The 27,200-nt window shown below is 42.7% G+C and overlaps 2 protein-coding genes and 2 long non-coding RNA genes across 11 annotated transcripts in view; all 4 read right to left on the bottom strand.

Annotated features, from left to right (window-relative positions):
• Positions 1-27,200, bottom strand: part of LOC105418562 (WW domain-binding protein 11-like) — a 1,118,483-nt gene that overhangs the window by 674,096 nt on the left and 417,187 nt on the right. The window lies entirely within an intron of this gene.
• On the bottom strand, positions 17,733-18,570 carry LOC115246905 (uncharacterized). The gene is made up of 3 exons (XR_003886009.1): positions 18,517-18,570; positions 18,294-18,430; positions 17,733-17,936 (listed from the first exon to the last, which is right to left on the bottom strand). It is a non-coding gene; the product is annotated as an uncharacterized lncRNA (long non-coding RNA).
• Positions 21,441-22,593, bottom strand: LOC115246900 (uncharacterized). Its single transcript, XR_003886003.1, has 5 exons — positions 22,442-22,593; positions 21,903-21,939; positions 21,771-21,814; positions 21,591-21,684; positions 21,441-21,487 (listed from the first exon to the last, which is right to left on the bottom strand). It is a non-coding gene; the product is annotated as an uncharacterized lncRNA (long non-coding RNA).
• On the bottom strand, positions 22,913-24,482 carry LOC115246886 (uncharacterized). Its single transcript, XM_029826858.1, has 3 exons — positions 24,430-24,482; positions 24,174-24,339; positions 22,913-23,933 (listed from the first exon to the last, which is right to left on the bottom strand). Exons 2-3 carry the CDS (start codon positions 24,311-24,313, stop codon positions 23,102-23,104), a joined length of 972 nt encoding a protein of 323 aa, XP_029682718.1. The 5' UTR covers positions 24,314-24,339; positions 24,430-24,482; the 3' UTR covers positions 22,913-23,101.

Genomic DNA, 27,200 nt, shown 5'->3' with positions numbered 1-27,200 from the left:
GCAGGTTTGGGCTTCTGGCTGGAATGAAGCCACCTCAGATGAGAATGACTGCAGGCTTTCGGTACCAAGGTTTAACAGGGGGCTCACTTCACACTTGGGCTTTTCTCTTTTTTGGGATGGCTTTTCTCAGGAGAGAAGGGGCATGGCACACTGCAGCAGCTTTCTTTTGGGGTTTTCTAGTTTTCCTTCTGATCTTTAAAAGACAGGAAGAACCATTTTTGATTGGTCTGAATGTTTGGGCGGTTTTGTGGCCAGCCTAAAATAAAACAAGACAAATCTACAACTGATACTTCCTTTCTAGTCATTGATGACCATCCTCACATGGGACAGATTTCCACAACCAATTTAATACTGCAAATCTGTCCTGTGTGGTCTTTTTTCTGAGAACTGTAACACTACGTTTATAACAAAGATCAAACATGGAAACAGTTATTGTCTAACTAGTTACACCTGGGAAAGTACTGGATCATCTCTGACTCACCTGAGAGTCTCCAGCTTACAGAGAGGATCCTGGAGAAAACCACAGAGCAGCTTCACTGCTGGATCCTTCAGCTGCTTCCAACTCAGGTCCAGAACCCTCAGATGGGAGGGATTGGACCACAGCGCCGAGGCCAGAGAGTCACAGCTGATCTCTGATAAACTGCAGAACCCCAGCCTGGAAAAGGAATAAATGGGGCAAATAAAAACACATTTCTAAATCTGAAAATGAAGAGAAAAGCAGAAAATGTTAAGAAATTTAGAAAAGACCAACAGAGGCCTCCTGACCTGAGCGTCTCCAGTCTGCAGTTTGGATGCATCATTCCAGAAGACAGTAACTTTACTCCGGCATCTGTCAGGCTTTTGTTCCTGCTTAAGTCCAGCTCCCGTAGATGAGAAGGGTTTGACGTCATTGCTGAGGCCACAACTTCCCAATGACTCGTTGAAAGAAAACGACCAGACAGTCTGTTGTGTATGAAACAAAAATAGTGAGTCAAACTTTGGGATTTCTCATCAACTTATCTGAGAATCTACCTCAACACAAATGTAGCTCATTTCCTGGAAAAGCTAAATTCAACACCGTAGAGCAACAGTTTGAACGACCATCAGATCTGAAATGCAACTGAATTATTCTCAACATTTGTCTTATTTTAGAACAGCTCATAATTACTCAATATTTAAAATGATTATAGCAAATGGTTTAAAGAAGCGTGCATCTTTTTATCTGTCTATCGGCTCTTTGGATATTTTGCATTTCATCCAATTTGTACGATGGTGCGTCAAGTCTTAATTCAGCGATCCGATCGATGACATCAGAGTCTCTGGTTGCATCGATTGCCCTCAGCTTCTGTTCTATCTGCCTGTTTCCCTTCAAATCATTTTCACTGCACCTTTTGTTGCTAGTGATGAAGTTGCCCCCTAACGGGTGTGGAAAGGGTCAAACAACTTTGTGGGTCACATAAAGGCTCCAAACGGAACCGCCACAAAGACCTAAAACACCCATTTAAACCAACGAGGCCGGCTGTTTTTACGTTGAACAAATGAAGCAAAATAGTCACGTGTCATCAGTTAAAATGTGTTTTTCTGTCGTTAGAATACGATGTATACAAACAAACAAAAGTTATTTAATGACATGACAGTAATTTCATGATAGTCAGTTAACTTGTGGCTCCTATTATTCCTGCCTTATGTTGGTTTGTCTGGATTGACCTTTGAACTTATATCCAGCCAGTGTTGAACATTTCTGGACGAATTGTTGTTTTTAATTTATGGACGCTGCAATGGAGATAAAGAATTGAAGGAATGACCACTGGAGGGGGTATTGCTACCTGACATGATCCACTCGCTTGATTTAAACGCCGATGTCCGGCCCCAAAAATCTTTACTTACACGGCCTTCCTGCAGTTCCTCACAGCTGGAATCAGGCGACATCGTCCCTCCTCTGAGGTGTTGTACTGGTGCAGGTTCAGCTCATCCAGAACCTCCTCTGACATCTGCAGCAGGTAGGCCAGAGCTGAACAGTGGATCTCTGACAGTTCCCTCTCTGATTTCTTCTCTGACTTCAGGAACTCTTGGATCTCCTGATGGACTGACTGATCCTTCATCTCCGTCAGACAGTGGAAGATGTTGATGCTTCTGTCTGGGGAGAATTCATCACTGTTCTCCTCCTTCAGGTTGTTGAGGACCTTCTGGATGGTTTCTGGGTGGCTGTCCGTCTGATCCAACAGTCCACCCAAGATCCTCTGATTGGACTCCAGAGAGAGACCATGAAGGAAGCGAACAAACAAGTCCAGGTGGCCATTTTCACTTTTGAGAGATTTCATTAGTTCTCTCCTGAGGAAGTCATCAAGAGATGTGGCTGGATCGTTATTATACAACCCAGCAAACCAGGAAAAGCGGTTTGGTTTCAAATATTTTAGGAACTGACTTATAACCGCTGTGTCGTTCCTGGTGTAACGGTGGAACATGTAGACGGCAGCCAGAAACTCCTGAATGCTCAGATGAACAAAGCAGTAGACTGATTTCTGGAAGATCACACTCTCTCTCTTGAAGATCTCTGTACAAACTCCTGAGTACACCGACACCTCGGAGACGTCCAGTCCACATCGCTTCAGGTCTTCTGAGTAGAACATGATGTTTCCTTTCTCCAGATGTTCAAACGCCAGCCGACCCAACTTCAGAAGGAGTTCTTTGTCAGCCTCAGTCAGTTCCTCTGGTCTCTGCTTTCCTCCATACTTCTGCTTCTTCCTCTTTATCTGAACCCTCAGGAAGTGTGAGTAGAGGTCAGTCAGGGTTTGGGGCAGCTCTCCTCTCTGGTCTCTGGTCATCACGTCCTCCAGAACTATAGCAGTGATCCAGCAGAAAACTGGGATCAGACACATGATGTGGAGGCTCCTGGAGGCCTTGATGTGTGAGATGATTCTCTTGGACAGATCTTCATCACTGAACCTCCTCCTGAAGTACTCCTCCTTCTGGGAGTCAGTGAAGCCTCGTACTTCTGTGATCCTGTCAACACACGAGGGAGGAATCTGATAGGCTGCTGCAGGTCTGGAGGTGATCCAGATGAGAGCTGAGGGAAGCAGGTTCCCCTGGATGAGGTTCACCAGGAGCACGCCAACTGACGATACTTGTGTGACATCAGAGATGACCTGATGCTTGTTGAAACCCAGTGAAAATCTGCTTTCATCCAGGCCATCAAAGATGAACAGAAGTTTCCAGACAGTCAGATCTTCTGCTCTGATCTTCTGTAATGTTGGATGGAAAACATGAAGCAGTGAGAGAAGACTGTGCTCATCTCTGATCAAGTTCAGCTCCCTCCATGAGAGTGGAAGCATCAGACTGATGTCTTGGTTCTCCAAACCTTCTGCCCAGTCCAGACTGAACTTCTGCACTGAGAAGGTTTTTCCAACGCCGGCGACACCGTTGGTCAGAACCACTCTGATGTGTCTCTGTTGCTCAGATAAGACTTTGAAGATGTCCTGGCACTTGATTGGAGTGTCCTGGATGTTCTTCTTGGAGGTTCTCTCAAGCTGTCTCACCTCATGTTGTGTGTCCACCTCCTCACTTTGTCCCTCAGTGATGTAGAGCTCAGTGTAGATCTTGTTCAGCAGGGTTCCACTTCCTGCTTCATGGGTTCCTTCAGTCACATGTTCACATCTTCTCTTCAGACTCATCTTATGACCTTCTATCACCTCCTGCAGATCACTTCCTGAACATAAGTAAACCAATGATTTCCATCTATCATAAATCATCAACACAACTACAAATTCATGACATCACAAATTAAATCTCATATTGAACAGTTTTACTTTGTTTGGGCTTCATTTCAGCATCTCCAGATCTGCTTCCAGATTGTGAACAAGAGGACTCTCCTGGTGGAGCTGACTGGTCCCAGTTTGATAGGATGTGCTCCCCCCTCTCACTATGAAACACATCTCTATTAGTCCTTTGATTTATAGGATGAAAGAACCTGATCAAGACTCAATATTGTTCCAGCATTTATGTCTGAATTCATCTTTCAGTTTAAACCTGATTCTTGTTTCTAATCAACAATATTCACATTAAGTCTGTAACTATATGACTGTCTGAGGTTTAAGTGTTAAACATCTCCAATAATAAACTCACAACCTGCTGCTGTTAATGTGACTAACAGCTGGCACACAAACACATCATCACACTTTAGTTTTCTTACATTTCCTCTGAACTTCTGAAGTTTATTAGTCCTTGTTTGGACTGGTCACTCTTCAGGGACACCCAGCTGGGCACTGTGGACTCTGCTCTGTCCTCGTCCATCCTGAGGAAACATCAGAAATAGTGATGAGACTGTGATGAAGGTAAATAATCTGGAGAGGCTGGAGTTAAATAATCCCAATTCACTGCATTTTTATCAAACAGGAACATTTCTAATACATTCTGGATAACAACTGAATCAATAAATCAATGATGTCTCTGTATAATTTTCATGTTTTCAGAGTTGAAGCTGCTTTTTTAACTGTTCCCTGCAGTGAGAAAAGAACTGGCACCTTTTCCAGCCCCTCATCCTGCAGCACTGAATGTGCTCTAAAGTTCTTTCCAGAGCAAACGTCTCTGCACTTGCAGCAACATGTTGTAGTCATGGATCCGTGAGGAGAACCGGATACAGGAAACGCCCCCACTTTGATCCCAAAACCCAACTGGTGGCCAACGGTGGTCCGGCAACGACGGGGACGCTGGTCCATCGGGCCGACAACACTGGTTTTCCACAGGCCAACATGGTGAAAGGACTGTGCACCGTTTCATTTTAAAGAGCTGATGAATTTCATTTTTCACGATAGTGGAGGCTAATACCCACAAAATGATGTTTTGTATGGTTGTGAAATGTTCTAAGGCAGAGTTATGTGGTTCAGAAAACCTTACTTTAAAGGTGAGCCTTGAGGTCCGATACCGAAGTTGTAAGGGCGGTCTTTGGACCAGTCGCTCTTCATGGACACACAGCTGGGCACTGTGGACTTTGCTCTCTCTTCCTCTTCCCTCACACATTCGCTCATTTTTAAATGTGAGTCTAAACGGTTAAGCAGGAACAGTCTGCTGACACAGAAAAGAAGATTAAAGAACATGATTCTCAGCATGAAGACAAGCAGAGGTCTGTCCAATGACGTATTGTTGGCTCATTCACATCAAAATCTATTATATGATGTCACCCTGTACATCATACAGGCCACATATATATTGGAAAAAAGTTTTGGGACATCTTAAAAGTTTACACCATGTTAAATATAAAATAGTTGTGGAAAAAATGTTTCTCCTGGGTGTTTCAGAAGGTGTGGTGGCATTAGACGGACGCACACAAATACAAATGAAATCATTTTTTATCTGGTTATGGTTTACAAGAAAACCTAAATTCTTTCAAGATGTCAGTTCTCAACATTAAATTCAACAAATAAGATGAGAATGCATTCAAAACTAAACAGAAATACGTCATCACATCATCAAAGTGGGTCAAATGCAGCATCATCTTCTGTCATCTCAGACAGGATTCCAAGAAGAGGATCTTCATTTTCAACAACGCACCTTGACATCTCATCATGGCTCGTCTGTCAGATTACAAGCAGCTTTTTTTGATCAGGCGCATCATGTTTCTCACGAACACATGATGGTGCTGGAAAAAACATTTGTAGCCTGACCTAGAGGTCAAAACTCTGCATGGCGTGCACAGCTACTAGTTGCAGCTGGTGGTTGTGGCGGAGGAGATCCCAAACATATCTAGCAAGCTTGTTTTGGAGCAGAGCTTGTCCACCACCTCTGACCCCACTCATCACAGAAGTCCCACCATATCCATGGCCAGGTGTGTTGGCAGCATTGGAGCCAGCCTCAGGAAAAAAGTGTGTCAATATCTCAGAAGTGATGATCAAGTTGACACAACCCAACAGAAGTCAAGCAACCCAACATGCTGAATAGAATAGATGACACACAGCAAAGGGCAAAAAACACCCAATTCTGCTCAGACTAATCTCATCTGACCACATGTACAGGACCAAAAATATCAAAACACCATGGGTTTAGGTTTCGTTTCGTTTTCTTGACTGCTTCATTCAAAACAGAACACATTTCATAAATCCATAATAACAAATTCATATTCCACAAAGACCCAGTTGTTAAAACAATAAAATGGAATGCCTTGATCTCTCCCTCTTTCCATACTCTCCTTTTTTAAATAAAGGATTGATTGTCCCCCTGGTGGAGGGACAAAGAGAGGAGGCTAAAACTGTCGCGTTTGTGTCCCTCTTTCCGTGGATTTTTCCACTAACTGCAAATAATATTGTCGACTTATTGTGAGTATTAAAATGTGCTTCCTCAACCTCTAAAATGTTGGCTCAGGGTTAGCGGAAAACGCAGTTAGAGGAAACACGCTACAAAGTTTGATCATCCGTCACAACATTCCCGTCGACCAGCCGCAATGTGCGTCCGAAACACGCGCACGCTCATTGCGAACACGCAGCTTATTAAGCCGCATCTCGCAGCGGAACATTGATTCGAGACGACAGCAGTGAAAGAACCAAATGCTACCTGAATATTAGAGGCTTTCCATCAGGGCTCGGTCACTCAAGATGGAGCCCGAAGTTGAGAACTTTCACTTTCCCTTCTTCTTCATCTACACGTCACGTGTTCGTGGTTGGATCGCGTCATATCCAGCACAGGCGCCTCTCTTCAGAACAATTTGGTCCACGTTTTAACTGAAATACTGGGAAACAACTGGAGTTCGTCTGACAGTTGTTCGTTTTTGGGTGCGGAATCAAACTGGGTCAACTTTTTGATCTATAGGATCCCCTCTGGTTCAAAGTGTCCCTATAGGATATTGACAGTACTGACCTTTGGGGGCTGCACACACCTCTTAATGGTGACGGCACCAACGGAGCTGATCCAGTTGTCATCAGCTGGCCAGTCTGACTCCAGCTCATTAGGGGAAATTTGCTGATCTGGAGGAGAAGCTTTCAAAACTTGACGGGCTGGGGGGAAAATGACTGTAATTTTGGAATCAGCGTGCCAATTTTATTTTTAATCAGAATAATTTAGAATAATTTCAACAGGATATTTTCAAATTGTTCCCCAGTGTAACTTCACCTGAAATTGTGGACTCCAGAATATCACCATTAAATCCATTTAATCACTTAATAGCTGTGGAATTTGAGCCGTGAGAAAAATATCTCTCCATCATGATTTCCAGAATTTTTCATCAATATCTGAGATTCTTCGAAAGCTTCGCTGGTGTTGGGTTTTTATTGCTTCTGCTTCATTTTCAGGCGCAGTTCTTTTATTTCAAATCAAATCAAATCATCTTTATTTGTAATGTCTGTTGTAGTCAAACTTGGTGCTATGCAGAATCCCAGGGCCTGATCCCTAACAATCAACAGGAAAATCTCCCCTTTAACAGGAAGAAACCTTGAGCAGGACCAGGCTCATATGGGGGGGGGGGGGGACCCTCCTGCTGATGGGGGGGGGGGGGGGGGGGGGGGGGGGGGGGGGGGTAGGGAGAGAGGAGGAGAAGGGGGAGGACAGGTAGAGGAGAGACAAGGCAGACATCATTCAGTTCACTTTAAAACCCACTACATTATATATTCTGAATAGCTGGTGCTGGTAATCGGAAGGATAAAACTATTCTGTAAAAATGTATATTTAGCTTTGTGAAATGGTATCGTATAGGTCAAATAAGAAAACAAGATCAACTGCTGAACCAGTGCAATTTATTTTTAACGTGTTAATCTCCACAAAGAAAGAAAAACCACAAACAACAAGTTTATAGTGGTCCAGTAATGCGCTCTAGTCATACACCAGTACAGTTAACAATAACTCATGTTTTCCACCTGCTTTTCCATCTTCAGTGGGAATAATCCAGGGCGTTCTGGGCTTGAACAAAGGTATTAAAAGCTGGCTGAATGTCTGAGGTGACTGAAGGACACACTTGGGCTTTTCTCAATAGAGAAGGGGCACGGCACAGTGCAGCAGGTTCTCATCTTTAAATTTACTGTATTCATGGGAGATTTATTTGGTCATTTTGCTTCTTTTTATTTCCTATTTCCCACATTTATTCATAGTTTTTATTAGATTGCAATAAATCCTATAACATTGAACAGACTGACTAAAGTCAAATGACCTGCGGTTCCCACCGATAGCCGTCATTCTGATGGGTTTTTGCTGGCTGCAGCTGAAATATTCCAATGCTCCATGTCACAGAGACAGTAAATACTGAAGAGAATTAGTTTATCTTATTAGCATGTATTATACTATATGTTTTTGTTTTATGTTACAGTTAGTTCAGAAGTTAGGGATAGTATATAATCTTTAGTAGGAATACACATAAGCAAGTCAGTTGACCCTTCTTTGACATGAATACTGCTTAGACAGTTGGAGCCAGGCAGACAGGAAATGGTAGACCCCCATCGTAAAACATGACAGCATAATTTACTGGTGATTGATAAGTTCCTGGACAGGAATAAGACCTCTGATCTGGCCATCTGAGAAGACAATGGAGAAGAAGGACTGCACCAACACCAAAGGAGGCTGGAAGAAGAAGATGAGGTCATCCAAGAAGAAGGACTGGATTGGACTGAATTAGCATCAATAATTTACATCTGTGTTTCTATAAAAGACTGGGCCAAGGGATAGTTAGGTTGTCAGACTTCATGCCCTGACAATTGACTCTGTTGTTGCTAGGGTTATGAACTGGCCCGGAGCTCTGTAATATTTGTATCTTGAATTGATTCTATTTGCTAAATACATTTTGAAATTGGCATTTGTTTACTTGAAGTCTTCATTTAAAGAACACGTAGATTGGCAGTGACACACGAGAGGTATTGCAATCCAACAATTTGGTGACCCCGACGTGATGAAGACAGAGAAGTCATCTGAGGCAAAGAATTCAACAACGGTCACTTTGGAGGACAACTGACGACAAAGGGATCCCTAATAAAAGGTAAGCAGACACCTGTTTAATCAAAAGTTCTGCACATTGGCAATTTCCAAATTTGTCGTCACTGTCAATTGAAGTGTCCTAGTTATAAATTCCAGATACAAATATAGAAAATATTGAAACGACTGCAGGAATTATGGTTAGAGTCCGGAAAATAGACGGTTAGAGGCCGGAAGTACTGTTGAAAAAACAGGGAATAGACGGTTAGAGGTCGGAAGTACTGTTGAAAACACAGGGAATAGACGGTTAGAGGCCGGAAGTACTGTTGAAAAAAACAGGGAATAGACGGTTAGAGGCCGGAAGTACTGTTGAAAAAAACAGGGAATAGACGGTTAGAGGCCGGAAGTACTGTTGAAAAAACAGGGAATAGACGGTTAGAGTAAACCGGAACTAGTACAGTGCTGTATTGCTGTATACACAGCACTGTATATGAAAAAGATTTGGGTTGGGACTCGGAGCGCAGTTGACGGGACGGACACTCCCGACGCCCGAGATTTGTGTTTTTGTGTGGGTTGGAAAAGTGCCAGAGTGAATGTGAATTAAAAGGCTCTTTGTCCTTGGGAATTAACCCCCAGAGTGGAACCGGATCAAAGACGTTTGATCTAGAAGCTTGTTTCACTGAGGCATTGAGTTGACCGTTGGAGTCATTCACATTCAGTCTCACTTGGGAGCATAGTTAAAGATGGAACTGGAATGTGGTAAATCGTGCTGGGATCAGGGAGAATGTTCTCCTTATCTCCGGTATGTGGAAGAACAGTGGAAGTGGACTCTTGATCAGGTGGTGAGTGGCATGAAAGAACAGGACAGGAAAAGAGAATTGGATGCAATAAAAAAGTTGTGGAAAGAAGCTCAGAAGCAAAAGATACTTCCCCCTCCAGAGGTGAAGGTTAATTTAGCTGAAGCATTGTGTAAGTGGGAGTCAGAAATTCACACTAGATTACAGGATCATTTGGATAATCCAAAATCCAAAGGTTTTATAGCAGGAAAATCATGGCAAAAACAGGGTAAGGAGTTAGAAGATAAGCGTCGAAGGATACATGTTGTGGCTGTGGCATGTGCAGCGGTGCACTATTGCAGATCTATGGGGGTCACACGAGTGCCCAATGTAGAGAAGCCTCCATTAGAAGATCCAAACCAGACGGTGACACTTAACACCACTCTTTATCCATCATTACCTACTACCTCTTCCACACCCCCATATCAATTGCCAGTTTTGACTACTAACAGTGGTCAGTTAGATGTGGACAGAGATGAAGAAATACAGGAGTTACGTGAGACAGTGGGTGAACTTCGGAGACAGGTTAGCAGGATCAAACAGAGACAGGAAGAGGTTGAAGATAACTTAGGAAAAATTGAATTTAGAGAGGAAGCTCAGGTGGTTCGCCCTAAAATCTCCCAACAAACTATATTTAAGAAACAGGATAGTCAAAAATCTGCATTAAATGTCTTTAAAAGACTTAACAATCAAACAAAACAAGTGAAAAGAGCTGATCTCTCAGGAGGATTTGCCAGGGCTGAGCACAGGGAGAAGGCAAGACTGATTTATGGCAGTGATAAAGAGGAGAGCGAGAGTAAGACAGACACCCTAAAACTTTCGGCTACATTTATTGGGGAATTGGAGCTTCAGGAGTCTGTTGAAGCTCAGACAAAATTATATGAAAAAGATCCAGGTTTATTTTTGGAAAATTATGAATCAGAATCAAGGGAAGAGAGTGAGTGTGAGTATAGAGGTGAACTGTTGACAGGGGCCATAAATAATGAGGAGGGTTAGGGTTAGGGTTAGGGTCAAACAGGAATACACACAAGGAGTAAGGGGCCCGTTTCAGGAATGCCGCAGTTCCAGGCCCCTCTGATACAGAAAAGAGGAGGACAGGAACCAGTATATGTTCCGTTTGCTATCACAGACATTAATTGTTTGGTGGATAAGATGCCCCCACCTGCAGAGGGAGGCGGCAAGTGGATGTCCAGCCTTTTTAGTTTAACACAGAGCATGCAGTTGGCAATGGGAGACTTTAGAGGAATTCTAGGTAGACAAGTGTCTCTCTGGGATTTGGATAAAGTTGAGGTAGCAGCAGGCATTAAAGACAGACCTAATGCTGCACGTTTTGGCCCATGTGCAACCAGGGTTGGTGAAACTATGAGACAGATATTTCCAATATCTCCAGGAGCAATGCAGAACTTAAGATTTAAGTGGGAGGAAAGTGAGTCGGCACATGGATTCCTTACGAGGTGTAAAAAGGAATGGATGTGTGCCACAGGGTGCCATCCTGGCTCAGATAATTTACACACCACTTTGTTCCGTCAGGCCATAATTGTAGGACTTCCACAGTACACATAATTAATTTCATTGTTGTGATTAATTATCTTTGTATTTAATCACTGATTCCAATGGCAGGCCAATCCAACAAATGACAAAAATGAAATGAAGGAGCGCAGGGCTCTTTATGATCTCCTGAAGAAGTTATTCCACTTTGATGAGCGTCAGAGAATCTCTCCTGAGAAAGCCCTGCAGCATGACTTTATAACAATGGGGCACCTGAGAACAGTGGAGAGCAAAGACTAGTGAGTGACATTATTTCTATTTGATATCAGTGAGGTTCTAGGTTTTTGAAACATTTAGAGACATATCAAGCTACACAGCACAGCTAACTCCCACTACATAGCTGATTCTACTGAGTACTGTGTATCATTAATTAGATGTTATATTTGTACCAGTTAAAGCCTTCCGGTCATTAGCATTAAAATTAAGTTTGAAACTTGTAAAAATTAATTGGGCCAATAACGTGCAAATGTTTGTACAAAAATCAAGGAGCCTATTTTGTTATTGTACATTTTTTAATTTACACAATGTGTTTTTTGCAGCTTGAAAATATGTGAAAAAATGAACAGTTTAGCGTTCACAGAGGTTTCAGCTGATAACTCAAATGAGAAGATAAACAAAAAGAACTCATTTGAGTCAGAAATAAGAAGCTCTTCTCAGAAAGAGGCAAAGACTTTGGAGACGGAAAAGAAGCCCACCAAAGAAGGAGACATCAAATCCTTTAAGGGAAAAGTGTTCAAGGCAGAAACCAGCGAGTCCTCCGGGTAGAAACCATCATGTCTTGAAGGGAAAATTCACAAAATCTCTGGAGGAAATAGACTGTGAGCCCTCACAAAAAGAAATCATCAGGACCTTACCAGAAAAAGACAGTAATTTCTCAGAGGAGCTTCTCTGCCTTGCTAGTAACAGGAAGTCCACTGAAGGGGAGGCCAATAAGGCCAAACATACGGAGTCCCAAGTGGAAGAAGAGGGTGAGTCCTCACAGAAGGAAATCAGCGATACTAAATCTACGGAGAGCCCAGTGGAATACATAGAGTCCTCGCAACAAGAGTCCTCTGAAGATTCTACTCGTGATACTTCTTGTGTAGATACCTCAGTAGACAATGCTACCTCACTATGTGAGGAAGAAACAGTCTCCAGTAATGGAACTTCTGATGGTGCATCCTCTGAAGCTGACAGCTATTCATCAGAGGGTGTCTCCAGTAGTGACTACTCTGATGCCACCACTTCTGAAAACAGCAGCAAATCACCTTCTAAAAAGAAAGGCGTGTTTAGGGTTAAAGTCTCTAAATGGTTTGCCAAAGTCTGCAGGCATATAAAGAGTGTATTCTGTAGCTGCATGGAAGTCAACTGTGTTGAATAGTGTGTGAGTGTAAGGACTTGTGGGTGTGCTGTCTGTGCTTGAATTATGGTTTGTATTATTAAAGAAGATATGGATTGTGATAGTGTGTTGATTCACTGGGTGGAAAGGTGGAATCCAGCACAAAAAAGCTCATAGATTGATTAAAAACAAACAAAAACATCATTTTGTAAATCTAATCCTCAACTAATTCGCTATCGTCGGTGTGAGGACGTTAAATTAACCAGCGCCCCGTAAAACGAGCTAAAGCGCCGACTGGTCCGCTCAAATCCCCGATTAACTCAACGCAGAACAGAGCGGGAAAACGGCTCAGAACCGACAAAAGCTTCGTGTTTAACTCGTTGTTTCTCCGTCACCGGGTAAGCTAAAGTTATGAAGCTCGACATGGTTATATTTCAAAGTCTTGTGGTTCTAACGTGGCCAGATTCCATAGAATTGGACGGCGTTAAGCGGTCCAAAACGGGTGGTTCTGATCGCGAATCTGTGTGGGGGGAGGGGTGGAGCAGCTCCCAGCCAGTGGGTGTGGGAGGGGCTGTCTGTGTGCGTCACATTCAGCGGGAAAATAACACGATTTCAAATGGCAGCTTTCGAATTTCCCATTGTACGTGAACCCACCGCCATTCCAATTGATCCAGTCCCAGCCTCGCGCTTCACTCCATTTGGCGCTTCACGTAAGTACAAATCTTCTACATCGCTCTACTACGGTGGCGGAGAGGTGCAAAACACTTTTACAAGCGGCTGAATCAAATTTACAAATGACGAAACACTTTTACAAGCGGCTGAAACAAATTTACAAATAACGTTTTCTACTGGAAAGGGAATTACTGAGTGTGTGTACTTGTGAGTGTGTTGGATTGTGGAACAGTCACAGGATCCGGCCCTCCAGAACAGCATCATGTCCAGGAGGAGTGCCCAATGAGCTCTACTACTTACCACACCGGTAATATTTGATGGTAGATTGTCTGCATTTATTTGGTTTTTCAAATGTAATAATATCTTCTGTGTAACATAGGTTGACTCTAGAGACTGTGGATTTCAAATCGAACAGACTCAACTGGATGCTTTTCCTGAGGCTCCCCTGACAAGAGCTCCATGTGGGGATGCAAACATGCAGGAGTACCTGGACTTGGCCATGCAGAGCAATCATTTACAGAAGGCAGAGTACTGGCAGTCTGCAACTGAGCTGTATCTGAAACTAAAGGAAATTACTCAGCTATGAGTTGAAAAGACATTTATTAGAAAGGTGTAACTTGTACACAAAGTGTCTTCATTTGTCACCCGCAGCATCATTATTTTAAAGTGGGAAATATGAATAAACATAATGCGTAGTAATGAGCATGAATTTCCTTTTTTTAATAGATACAATCCTGAACTACTAGTGTTTCATGAACAAAACAGTTTCAGAATGATGGATCTAAAACTGCCCCCCCCCCCTCCAAAAAAACAAAACAGCCTCTTACTTTAATGTCATAGGAAAAACACTTGCAACTGCACCTTTAGGTGCACCAACGGCATAACAATAAACATTTTAGAGTCCAAGCTCCAGGGGTCATCCAATATGGCTTATAAACAGCCAAATCCTGGACTATTTTGAATTCCAAAGTCCATTTGTGCCTTAAACACACTGTATGACCCCAGGAGTGGTCATTTCAACACGTTTGAACATGTATTTGCCATTGGGAATGGAGAGTCATCCAGGAACTCTATTCGTGGCAACGGTTCCAACCCAGGAGGAGGAAGTGATGTCAGCCCTGTTGTAAACATCAAAATGTCTTCCACAGACACAGCAGCCTCGCCTTCTGGATGTGGTCTGGATTAGAGGTAAGATCTTAAGACCGAGCCCGAGTCCGAGCCCGACCCAACCCGAAATTCGGGTCGGGCTTAAAATGCGTAAAATGTCAATCATTACGTTCGGGTCGGGTCGGGCCGGGCTTCTCTCTCGCTGACTTTTTTTTAATAAATATTTGTTTATAAAAATATACACTAAGACGATGTGTGGATACTAAACTAAGGAATACTTATTATAAATAAATAATTTGGATAAAACAGAGAAGGCGCTGTAAGGTAATTGCTATATAACTACTACTAAACAGGAAGTGTAGAGCCAGAGCACGCTTTGGGAAACGTGCGCAAAGCCGCTTTGCATACGTTTTGCCAAAACGTTAGTATGTCGTGAATGTAATCTTCCCTCCGCATCCGCAAGTTTACATCTATTTTGACCATCCCAGATATGGAGCAGCAAGAGGTCAAGGATAAACTTAAGACAGGAGAACTGAAAAGGCAAACACGCACCGCTGGTAAGAGTGAAGTGTGGAAAAGCTTCAAATTGATCGTAAAAAAATGATACAGAAGCTTCTGTTGGCTTCGCTGAATGTGGTCAATGTGGTGCTTTGCTTTCATATGAGAGCAAAAAGACTGGCACCTCGACGCTGAGCAGGCACTTAAACAACTGTACTCGCAAAATTGATGATCATCAAACATCTATATTATCATTTATCCCAAAGACCGCCCCTCTTCGCGCTAAGCAGGCCATTACAGACAAGTGCGTGGACTTTGCTGTCAGGACCTTAGACCATTTTCAGTAGTCAGTGGCGAAGGTTTTAAAAGTCTGGCCCAAGAATTGATCAATATTGGGTCAACTTTTGGGCGCGTACCTGTCGACTCGGTCCTCCCCCATTACACCACAGTGTCAAAAGCATGCGCCGAGAAGGCTGAGGTAAAAAGGAACTTTTTAATTGAGCGGGTAAAGAAAGCTCTAGCAGGTGGCTGTGACGTTGCCATGAGTACCGATATGTGGACGGACGATTACAGAAGGATGAGTTATATTGCAATAACTTGTCACTTTACTGAAACGGACTTCAGGTTGGTTGGAAAAACCCTCACCACTGCTGTATTTCCAGTAGAAGACGCCAAAACGGGGAAGAACATAAGAAGAGAACTGGTCCGGCTTCTGGTGAATGGATTTGGTTTGGAACCTTCATCTTTATCCAGAATAGTGTGGGTTACAGATCAGGGCAGTAACATCGTGAAAGCTTTGGAGCCTTACAAGCGCCTCTCGTGCCTTGACCACGTGATCAACACTGTACTTCGGCATGGCCTGGACAAGGACGCACTGTCTGCAGACGCGCCGGACATTGGAGAAACAATTACTGCAGCCAAGAGTGTTGTCCGTTTCATCAAGCAATCTGGTTTGGCAGCACAACTATCAAAAACAGTGCTTCAGATGGGTGAAACAAGATTCAGCACGGTTCACTTGACGCTCAAGTCTGTGCGAGAGATATATAATGAGTTGTACGAGAAGCTACAGTCACGCGCAGAAGAGGTTCGCATGGATAACATTGCGCGGGATCTGTTAGATTTTTTGATCTCCTTTCTAGAGCCTTTCTATGCAGCACAACGAGAACTGGAAGGAGATAAATATACCACACTGAATCTAGTTTGCCTCTGGAATGAGAAGTTAAAAAAGCACTGTCAACCCATTTCTACGGATAACCCTCAGCAGGCGTTTTTGCGCCAAAGGCATTCTGAACTTTTAAAACAAAAGTCAAAATACATATGTTGCACAAAGTTGCACTGTTCCTGTGGCCTAACTTCAACAAACTCAAAAAGATGACACCGACAGAGGTGTCAGAGGTGCATGCACATGTCCGCACACTCCTGGAAGAAGAAGATGAAGGAGGAGAAGCCACCGCTACAACTTTGGAAAACGAGGAGGACGAGGCGCACACCAGCACCCTTTCTCCACCTGCAGCAAAACGAAAAAGGACTTCTTTTTTCGGTGAATGGGAAAACGAGGATGATGACGATGATGTTCCTGTTCAAGATGAGGTTAACCTGTACATTAGTCAAAAGCATGCCATGGCTGATGACCGAGATTTGCTTGGCTGGTGGAGAATAAACTCCAGTATATACCCTAAACTTGCCAAGTTAGCAAGATCCGTGTTGTGCATACCCGCAAGCAGCAGCAGCAGTGAGCGTGTTTTTAGTGCAGCTGGCCGCACGATAGATCAGCGGAGAACTTCACTGAAACCTGGTACAGTGGACGCAATCTTGTTCTTACATGACGACCTAACCCTAACCCTAACCCTAACCATTGTCTGAGGCTTTAATTATTTCCCTTATTTCACAGGAATAAAGACCAGGACACAAGACCGCAATTTGCAGACTATAGTCAAGGCCAGGCAGCAGCTCAAACGCTTTAATTGTATTTATGTTTTGCACATTTTGGAACGTTTGTTTTTTCATGTTTGAAATTTTTTGTATTTTTATTTAAACATGATAGTGTTTTCGTGTTTTTCTCCTTGTTTGACTTATTCGTGATTATTAGTAGGCTTATTTTTACGCATTTACGCACTTTGTTTGGCTCTTTATTTTTTTAATAATAATCTAAACAAATTATTTTTGTTCTTATTTATTCAAATTAGTAATGTTGTATTTTATTTAGCTTGCTTATTTATATATTATGTTAAATTACTCTTTACAGCAGGTCTGTTCTTATGTTAGTGGGATTTTCTTTATTCTAAAAGCGTGTTCCTGAAAATGTTCCTATTTATTTTGTTTCAATGCTTCTTAAAGCAGGTTGTTTTTTGTGTGTTCCAATGCAAATCATTAAAATAAAGAATGTTATTCTTTATTAATTTATCTAGTATATTTATGTGGATTTATTGTATTTCTGTATTCTTGCTCTTCGATCATTTCATTAGCTTTTCCATTTTCAGACCAAATTAAAGATAGAGAAAATTAAAGCTTTTATTTTAAATTTCGTTGAAACAAAACTATAGAAATAATAATTTCATATATCTTTTACCATTTATTTGATTTGCGTTATTCTATTTAAAGCCTAGTGGGCTGCAGTATTTCTCCGCGTAATTAAGCGAGTGCGCATCAAGATTTCTCTTTCACTCTCTTTGTCTGGCCTCTTATTCTGTGTTCCATTCATTATCATGATCATAAAAATATGTAGATTATTTTAACCTTAAAAGATCTTGCGTTTTTTCTGCCAAAATACTATGGGATAAATTTAAATTTCGGGTTTGCTTCGGGCTCGGGCCTGCAAATCAAGTAAATTGGTCGGGCTTGGGCTGGGTCGGGCTTTAATGCCCGCGGGCCTGGGTCGGGTCGGGCTGGATTTTTTAGGCCCGATCTTACCTCTAGTCTGGATACAAAAGGACATAAGTTCCTTCTGGAGTGTCCCGGTTAAATGTCCTCATCTTCTGGACGGCCTGTTTCAGGATATCAGGTGCTTCTATTTCTGGGTCTACAAATAACGGGAGTGTTCTCCCTCTTAGAGGTTTTAGAGCAGTCCCATTTGGCACCATCATTCCAATGTTTATCTAAAAAATGAAAAAGGTACGGTTAATTTCATGTACTATACAAAGTAACACAAAAGATTATACATACACCAGTGTTTCCCATTAATTATGGAGAACATGGAGGGAACATGTTCTAATTTATGTCAACAGTTCCATAGTTAGCCGAACATGACTGGAAACTACCCTCCAGATACAGTAGTTGCACTGTCGTGCCCAGTTGCTTCAGCAAAGCGTCTCATCTTGCACGAGTGCTACATGCTTTAAAATCTATGCACAGATTCCTGTGTCAAATATATAAGTTCTCTTACATAGATCTATTTTTGAGTTACCCCGAGTCAGACAGTCGAGTGATAAGCTAATACAGCCAGTACAACAGACCTGGACGTGTTTTCGCTCTTTAGCCCGAAGTCTTCCTCTTGGCCCGTAGTTATAAGACTGACGCTCCTTGGATTTGGAATTTCTGTACTCCAGGAACTTCTTGTATGCTGGGAAATGTTTTTCTGCTGAAATTAAAGCTTACAGAAAGTTGCAGCTGCTAACCAGTGGTACAGCTGATTCAAGTTGTACGTACTTCAGATAGCGACGGCTATGCTACACTTACTTTGCTTAGCATTATCCGGCTGTTGAGATGTCCCCTGTGCGGCTGGTCCTTCCGTCTTCCGCCTGCCGTCCATCCCGCGTCACCATGAACTTCTTATCTGCTTCCGGTTCAACTGTTGATACAGTTGGTAATTCCCTTTCCGGCTGAAAGGTAACTTGTAAATTTGTTTTGGCCGCTTGTATAAATGTTTTGCACCTCCCGGCTGGCTCCTTTTTCAACCAGAAAGGGAATTACCAACTGCACTGACGGAACGCATCCATTGGCCCAACAAAGGGTCGGTGATTCCCTTTCCGGTAGAAAAAAGTTATTTGTAAATTGGTTTCAGCCGCTTGTAAAAGTGTTTTGCACCTCTCGGCCACCGTATGATGGGGGTAGCTGGCTAATGTATTATGTCTATCAACTCCTACACATAGGAACTTGTGTGTGTGCTTCATGAATATCTTTTCTCAATTTAGGACAATAGCTGACAATCATATCATATTTATTTTTATTCACCACAGTAGAAACACAATGAGACATATACACATCGACGTATTTCAGAAGAAGCAATGGAAGATGTTCCTCAACAGTCTGACCAGTCGGCCAAAAGGCCACACTTCTCTGAGCGGAGGTCAGGCTGGTTGTTGTCAGTGCTCCCCTCTGATTCCACATCCAAACAAACCTGAAATTGAGTTCATGTTTCCCTCACAGTCGCCGTAACCACTTTGGGTGGAGCTGGTTTCCAACTGGACATCGATAGCTAAGTCACTGGGAATTTCAATTACACAGGCGTCCCCCTCCTGTGCTCCTGGCTGCCTTGAAGAAGACTCCAAACTTACATCCCTCCAGTGCTCATCAGGGCCTGGGAGGCTGACAGCATTGTTCTCCAGTGGACCCTGAGCGGAGCTCTCATTGAGAAAAGGATGCTGCAGGACCTCCAGTGGTGTGATGCCTTCATCCTGGTCAAGCTGCATCATCCTTTTAAGCAGGTCCGCAAACAGGTTTTGTCCTCCAGGGTCTCCATGAGCCATGATCACTGGTACATCATCCAGTCTGATGCTGGTGAATGTCTGGGCCTGGAGACCTGCTTCTTCCTCATATTCGCTTGGTGTCTTGACCTCCAGCGATGTTTACCGTCGACTTGCTCGCAGAAGTAAGATGCAGTGTCCTTCCCCCGGTCCAAGAATCTCATCTGACGGCTGGCCGTGACACTGGATGATTTGGCTCAGCTCATCGTATTCCTCTTCCTTTAATAAAATGGTGGACGCTGTAGCGACTTCCACAGGTGTTGCACCAGTAGACCATATATCTATTGCTTCTGTGGGGGGGTGGATGCCCAGCCTGGAGCTCTGTATCCTGTAGCTTGAAAACAAGGACCGTCTCCACTTTGAAATGCCAGGCCAAAGTTAAGGAGACGAACTCTGATTGGCTGTTGTCTCCGGTCCACAATCATGATATTTTCAGGCCTGATGTCAGGATGAACAATCTTGAAGGAGCGCAGATGCTGCAGGGCCATTGCCACCTGCCGAATGACTGATTTCAACTCCAGAATGAGGAGGCCTTCTCCTCTGGCCTTGACATAGTTGTGCAGGTCCTGATCCAGAAGCTCAGAACTCATGCACATGTGATCCTGCTATGTGAAGCTCTCCTTCCACTTTAGGATATTGGAGGTGTCCGGATCCAAACTCCGCAGCTCTTCCAGAATGACCAGCTCATTTTTCTCTACAGGAAGACCAGGAAACTTGCTTAATAATCTTCACAGCCTCCATCTCACAAGTTTTAGTACTGAAGCATGTGCTCACATGACCAGATGCAACCCTCCCCAGCAAGTCCTCACCTGGAGGGACTCTGAAAGGAAAGTTCCTTATCCTGAGGTCGGGCTCCTCTACAAATGCAGAGGGGTCATCCATATTGTTTGACATCCTGTTTTGGCCATTTTAATGTTTCAGTTTGCTCAGCTGTTGAATCGTTGCTGCAACCTCTGCTACGATACATCCTCTGCTACGATACTCTCCTCTGCTACAATAATACTCTCCTCTGCTACATACTCTCCTCCGCTACAATAATACTCTCCTCCGCTACAATACTCCCCTCTAATACAATTACTCCCCCTCCGCTACACATAATACTCCTCCGCCGCTACAATAATACTCTCCCCGCTACAACAATACTCTCCTCCGCTACAACAATACTCCCCTCTGCTACAACAATACTCCCCCTCTGCTTCAACAATACTCCCTCTGCTTCAACAATACTCTCCTCCGCTACGATAATACTCCCCTCCGCTACAATAATACTCCCCTCCGCTACAATAATACTCCCTTCTGCTAATTTGCTGCGCTCGTGTATGTTTTCTACTTGTTGCTATTAGCAACCCTGCACCTGGGCTAATTTTGGAGTGCATGTAGTCCTTACAGGGGCTGCTCACCTTTTTTAAATATTTTCTCCTCATTCAGTCAGTAGAATCCTGCAACAGCTTTTACAGATCAAATATTTAGGAGACTGGAATGGATGCGTTCCAATATCATTTTCTGTGAAGGATCAACATGACTGATAAGAGACCAAAATATGGGCTACTTCACCAAAGGCTCCTTCACCTATAATCTCCCTGCACAACAAACCCAGACTTCCTGCTGTGTAGAACATCACCAGCACTTACTGTAAAGAGGACAATTCACCATGGAGGGAAACTCTTTAGTCAACACGAAAACCTCAACACACAACTGAAGCATTATCCGTGTCCTTGTAATAATGGCAAGATGGAGCCGTCCAATCCGGGATCTATATACTGATAGCTTATTACAAATAGCATACAAGTGCTGGAATTGGGACCTGATCTACGATGCCAATCAAACCCACAAACCTGGCACCTGGTTCGGCAGCAATCGACAGCAGGTGTGTCAGGATCGGAACTTTTGATACATACGTCTCTGGCCCAAATTTCTCGGCGGGTGCAGAGGAAAGTGCTCCACAACAGAGAAGTAGGGGATCCCTGAAATTACAAAAGGTCAAAGATCAGAAAGGTGCAATAGAATTGTGTGTATGAAGACAAAAGACAAGAAGTGCTTTAAAACAGCAATGTAAAATCTTCTCACCCATCCGTGCTGAGACACGATGGTCGTCCTGTCGGAGCAGGTTCTGCAGGGTGGCGTCAGCACTCAGGCCCGGAGAGAAGCCGATGCCAAACCCCTGGACACCACCACCAATCAATGATTGGAGACAGCTGGACCTCGGACAATGTGTTGAACCATGAATAAAGCTACAGAGATACCAACCCTGCTCCAGCCGCTGACCAGCCACGTCAACAGGAGCTGCAAATCTGCACAAAGCAAATGTGTCAGCATACAATGAATGTTCAAACAGTAACAGGTCCCAGATTTTACTGGCCTTTATTCCAGTTTACTTACCAACAAGAGCTGCAAAATCTCTGAAATCATTTTGTATCTGCAGAGAAGCGCATTTTAAAGGCATTCACAAACTTGTCAGCACTCAAAGTGTGCATAAACCAATCACATAAATGGAAGCATATGCAGAGATATCGACAGATGAATTACAGAAATGGGATCGATTTTCGAATGAGCCAATATTAGCAGCCACATGCCAATACCGATTATTAGCATTAGCCATTTGGAGTCACATGCAGATCTTAATGCCGACAATGGTTTAGGTTACTTTGCCTCCGCAATTAACAACTTAACCAGCACCATGGTAAAAATGTTAAAATAAAACGCTATTGATGTCAGACGGCGTTAATATCAATCACAGCAGAATGACCAGATATTAGCAACGTGGACCACGAGAGCGATGTAATGGAAACAACACAGAAGCGGTCAATTCTTTACACTGAGACACGGAATAATGGATTGTGAAGCTTTAGCTTGAATTAGTTCATTTAGCAGCTGTGAAAGTCATTGAAACGAGCAGAGCGATGTAGATTTGTATTTACGTTAAGCGCCAAACGGAGTGAAGCGCGAGGCTGGGACTGGATCGATTGAAATGGCGGTGGGTTCACGTACGATGGGAAATTCGAAAGCTGCCATTTGAAATTGTGTTATTTTCCCGCTGAATGTGACGCACACAGGCAGCCCCTCCCACACCCACTGGCTGGGAGCTGCTCCACCCCTCCCCCCACACAGATTCGCGATCAGAACCACCCGTTTTGGACTGCTTAGCGCCGTCCAATTCTATGGAATCTGGGCACGTTAGAACCACAAGACTTTGAAATATAACCATGTCGAGCTTCATACCTTTAGCTTACCCGGTGACGGAGAAACAACGAGTTAAACACGAAGCTTTTGTCAGTTCGGAGCCGTTTTCCCGCTCTGTTCTGCATTGAGTTAATCGGAGATTTGAGCGGACCAGTCGGCGCTTTAGCTCGTTTACGGGGCGCTGGTTAATTTAACGTCCTCACACCGACGATAGCGAATTAGTTGAGGATTAGATTTACAAAATGATGTTTTTGTTTGTTTTTAATCAATCTATGAGCTTTTTGTGCTGGATTCCACCTTTCCACCCAGTGAATCAACACACTATCACAATCCATATCTTCTTTAATAATACAAACCATAATTCAAGCACAGACAGCACACCCACAAGTCCTTACACACTATTCAACACAGTTGACTTCCATGCAGCTACAGAATACACTCTTTAAATGCCTGCAGACTTTGGCAAACCATTTAGAGACTTTAACCCTAAACACGCCTTTCTTTTTAGAAGGTGACTTGCTGCTTTTTTCAGACGTGGTGGCATCAGAGTAGTCACTACTGGAGACACCCTCTGATGAATAGCTGTCAGCTTCAGAGGATGCACCATCAGAAGTTCCATTACTGGAGACTGTTTCTTCCTCACATAGTGAGGTAGCATTGTCTACTGAGGTATCTACACAAGAAGTATCACTAGTAGAATCTTCAGAGGACTCTTGTTGCGAGGACTCTATGTATTCCACTGGGCTCTCCGTAGATTTAGTATCGCTGATTTCCTTCTGTGAGGACTCACTCTCTTCTTCCACTTGGGACTCCGTATGTTTGGCCTTATTGGCCTCCCCTTCAGTGGACTTCCTGTTACTAGCAAGGCAGAGAAGCTCCTCTGAGAAATTAATGTCTTTTTCTGGTAAGGTCCCAATGATTTCTTTTTGTGAGGGCTCACAGTCTATTTCCTCCAGAGATTGAGTGAATTTTCCCTTCAAGGACATGATGGTTTCTACCTCGGAGGACTCGCTGGCTTCTGCCTCAGAGGACTCGCTGGATTCTGCCTTGAACACTTTTCCCTTAAATGATTTGATGGCTCCTTCTTTGGTGGGCTTCTTTTCCTTCTCCAAAGTCTTTGCCTCTTTCTGAGAAGAGCTTATTTCTGACTTTTTGTTTCTCTTCTCATTTGAGTTATCAGCTGAAACCTCTGTGAACGCTAAACTGTTCATTTTTTCACACATTTTCAAGCTGCAAAAAACACATTGTGTAAATTAAAAAATGTACAATAACAAAATATGCTTAATTTTAATGCTAATGACCGGAAGGCTTTAACTGGTACAAATATAACATCTAATTAATGATACACAGTACTCAGTAGAATCAGCTATGTAGTGGGAGTTAGCTGTGCTGTGTGGCTTGATATGTCTCTTTAAATGTTTCAAAAAACCTATAACCTCACTGATATCAAATAGAAAAAATGTCACTCACTAGTCTTTGCTCTCCACTGTTCTCAGGTGCCCCATTGTTATAAAGTCATGCTGCAGGGCTTTCTCAGGAGAGATTCTCTGACGCTCATCAAAGTGGAATAACTTCTTCAGGAGGTCATAAAGAGCCCTGCGGTCCTTCATTTCATTTTGTCATTTGTTGGATTGGCCTGCCATTGGAATCAGTGATTTAATACAAAGATAATCAATCAGGAACATGAAATTAATTATAACTGGTTTTAAAAAAAAAGAGTGCTTACCGAAAACAGTTGTGTTAGAGAATATCTAAAAGACTGAGGAACGTCATTGAAGTTCTTTAAGTTAGCTGGACCATATTCAACTGGTGTCTGAAAGAACAAAGCCAACAGTTAGTGAACATCCACTTTTCCTGCCCCTCCCAGCATTTCAGCAGATAGGAAAAAGGATTTGAGATTGTTACAACCCAAATTCAAATATCCTTGGACCCTTGGAAATAGTATGAAGTGATTAACATATTTATGTTAGCAGTGGTGGATAGAGATCAGGATCAAAGTGCAGAGAAATGTGCTCACCTTTAATCTCCATGAATAACCAGAATGGTTTGCCACCTTACAAAATATCTGCTGGTGTATCTCCCAGCATTTAATATGTAGTTTGGGGGCATACCCAGTAGATCTATCATGTGTCTCATCTGTAAAACCAACATTCACAGTTGTTAAGAGGACATGCTCTCATTGCCTATAGATATTTTTGTCAAGTATACTTGCATTTTGATATGATGAGCAATTGCGGATGGTTTGAAGGGTTGAATAAAAACAAAAGGATTTGGCCGACTCCCCAAATATCAAGTGGATACGAGAAGGGGAGACCGAGCATAATTTCTGGAGCCCTAAAAAACACAAGTCAAAATAAAAAAAATGTTATATGTAAAAAATAAAAGAAAAAAAGATAACTTAATAATAATAATATTACTGCAGGACAAATACCTCAGTCCAGTTGCCTGCATGATGGGTCCCTGTCCTTGGCCTCATGGGTCCGAAGTGCCAGTCCAAAGTCTATTAGTTTTAATTTTTAATCCATCTGTGGGTCCACTAACATGATGTTGTCTGGTTTTAAGTCGGTGTGCAGGATCCAAGTTTCTTGAGGTCTGATAGAGCCAGAAAACAAGCTGAAGAAAATTAAAACTTTTTCAATTAAAAGTAAGGATGCTCTGTGATCCATTTAATGCAAGTTGTAGAATATTATCACAGAAAGGTTTGCTAAATAATAGTTTTACCTGCTTTGCAATTGGTCGGATTTTAGGACACACACAGTGGTTTGCCTTTCTTAATTGAAGAACATTAAGAAAGTCCATGCTCAGCACATCTCATACACCAGGCAGAGCCGACTGTTGTGGTGAAAATGGTCCAAGAGCTTCACAAAGTGTGCATGATTCACACGGAGACTGGAAGTGATGTGTTCCAATATCATTTTCTGTGAAGGATCACATGCCTGATAAGAGACCAAAATATGGGCTAGAGAGCAATTGTTTTCAAGGAAGTGGTTTATTGCCATTTTCAGAAAGAACAATTCCAGGGGTAAAATTATTTTTCCTTACTTCTCTTTGGCCACTTTTGAAGTCCTTGATGAACTTGATCACCACAGTCGCTTTGGTATTTGTGTTTTGGCACCTGGCTACTTCCCCAAATGCTCCTTCACCTATAATCTCCTGCACAACAAACCCAGACTTCCGCTGTGTAGAACATCACCAGCACTTACTGTAAAGAGACAATCACCATGGAGGGAAACCATTTAGTCAACATGAAAACCTCAAACACACAATTGAAGCATTATCCGTGTCCTTGTAATAACGGCAAGATGGAGCCGTCCAAATCCTGGGATCTATATACTGATAGCTTATTTACAAATAGCATACAAGTGCTGGAATTGGGACCTGATCTACGATGCCAATCAAACCTCCAAAACTTACCGTGTATGGTACAGTAACACATATTCCTGTTGGAAAATCAGCAGTGACTCTGCTGCTGTGCTAACTGTGTCATGTGACCTCCTAAAGAAGACAGGTTTTACAGTATAAATACCGCTTGAAGGTCTTACCTTTATTTATTGTTGATGGCATTATTTCTGAATGAAAATTCAATTTGGTGAATATGTGGTAATTGTAACAATTTATATTAGTAATGTTGTAATCTCGTCAAGAAGATGCCGTCACAATGGGGCAGCTGAAGTACTGCCGTGGCTGGGGTACCACCAAAAAGGGAAGGAGGCAGGACCAAATCTACCACTAGACAATAACTACCACATCAAATTGGCCATGCCATCAAAATGTCAGGTTGTTTGCATTTACGATCATTTGAACAGGTCAAACTTTGTTAAGGAAAGTTTTTTAAATTACGTAAACATCGAGAGCAGTCATGCTAAGATAGCTTCTCAAGGCCTCCACTAGCCACCATACTTTATTGCCTCACTGTACATGCAAGTTTTTGCTACAGTATTGGGTGTTACCTCAGTCAGATCCAATCTAATGTTCTTAAAAAGGTCTGTTATTGTTGCATTAGTAGATTTTAGTTCACTTACTTTATTCAGCAGATCCATATACATTTGTGTAGATATATATAAAATTATACTGCTTACAGTGACTGTCTGAGTTTGATGTGAAGGGTTGCCTTTTATCTTCAAAGTATAAGTGATATTACAGTAATGGGGTATCCCCATCCTAAACAGCTAGTCAAGAAACTACCATCACAACCAAAGCTGAGGCTTGTCCTCTGTCAATGGACTTAATTACAACAGTATTAGGAATGCCAAGGCTAAGGGCTCATTGGACGAACTTTTTGGTGGGTAACAGACTGAATGAATTTTAATACTCTTCAAGAGTATACTTTCATTTATTTTACTTTTATTATTTTATTAGGTTGCCTTGATAGGACTAGATGTTACAAGCTCTAAAAAATTGACTGAGCACTTGCCTTGAGTGAGTTGTGGTAGATGAGGACCACATAGCGATGTTTTTGCCCATGCAGCACATTCTTCAGTTGTACACCCAAGCTTC

This window comes from Takifugu rubripes, chromosome 19 (genome assembly GCF_901000725.2).
Source record: "Takifugu rubripes chromosome 19, fTakRub1.2, whole genome shotgun sequence".
Lineage (NCBI taxonomy): Eukaryota > Metazoa > Chordata > Actinopteri > Tetraodontiformes > Tetraodontidae > Takifugu > Takifugu rubripes.
The sequence above is the reverse complement of the archived record's forward strand: the minus strand, read 5'-3'. Positions and strand labels throughout refer to the sequence as shown.

Bases quoted from the DNA above. Each gene is read 5' to 3' on its own strand.
- LOC115246886 (XM_029826858.1), bottom strand. From the start codon at position 24,313: ATGAAGGACCGCAGGGCTCTTTATGACCTCCTGAAGAAGTTATTCCAC. The intron at 23,934-24,173 runs GTGAGTGACATT...TGTTTTTTGCAG, and splicing joins ACAGTGGAGAGCAAAGACTA to CTTGAAAATGTGTGAAAAAA.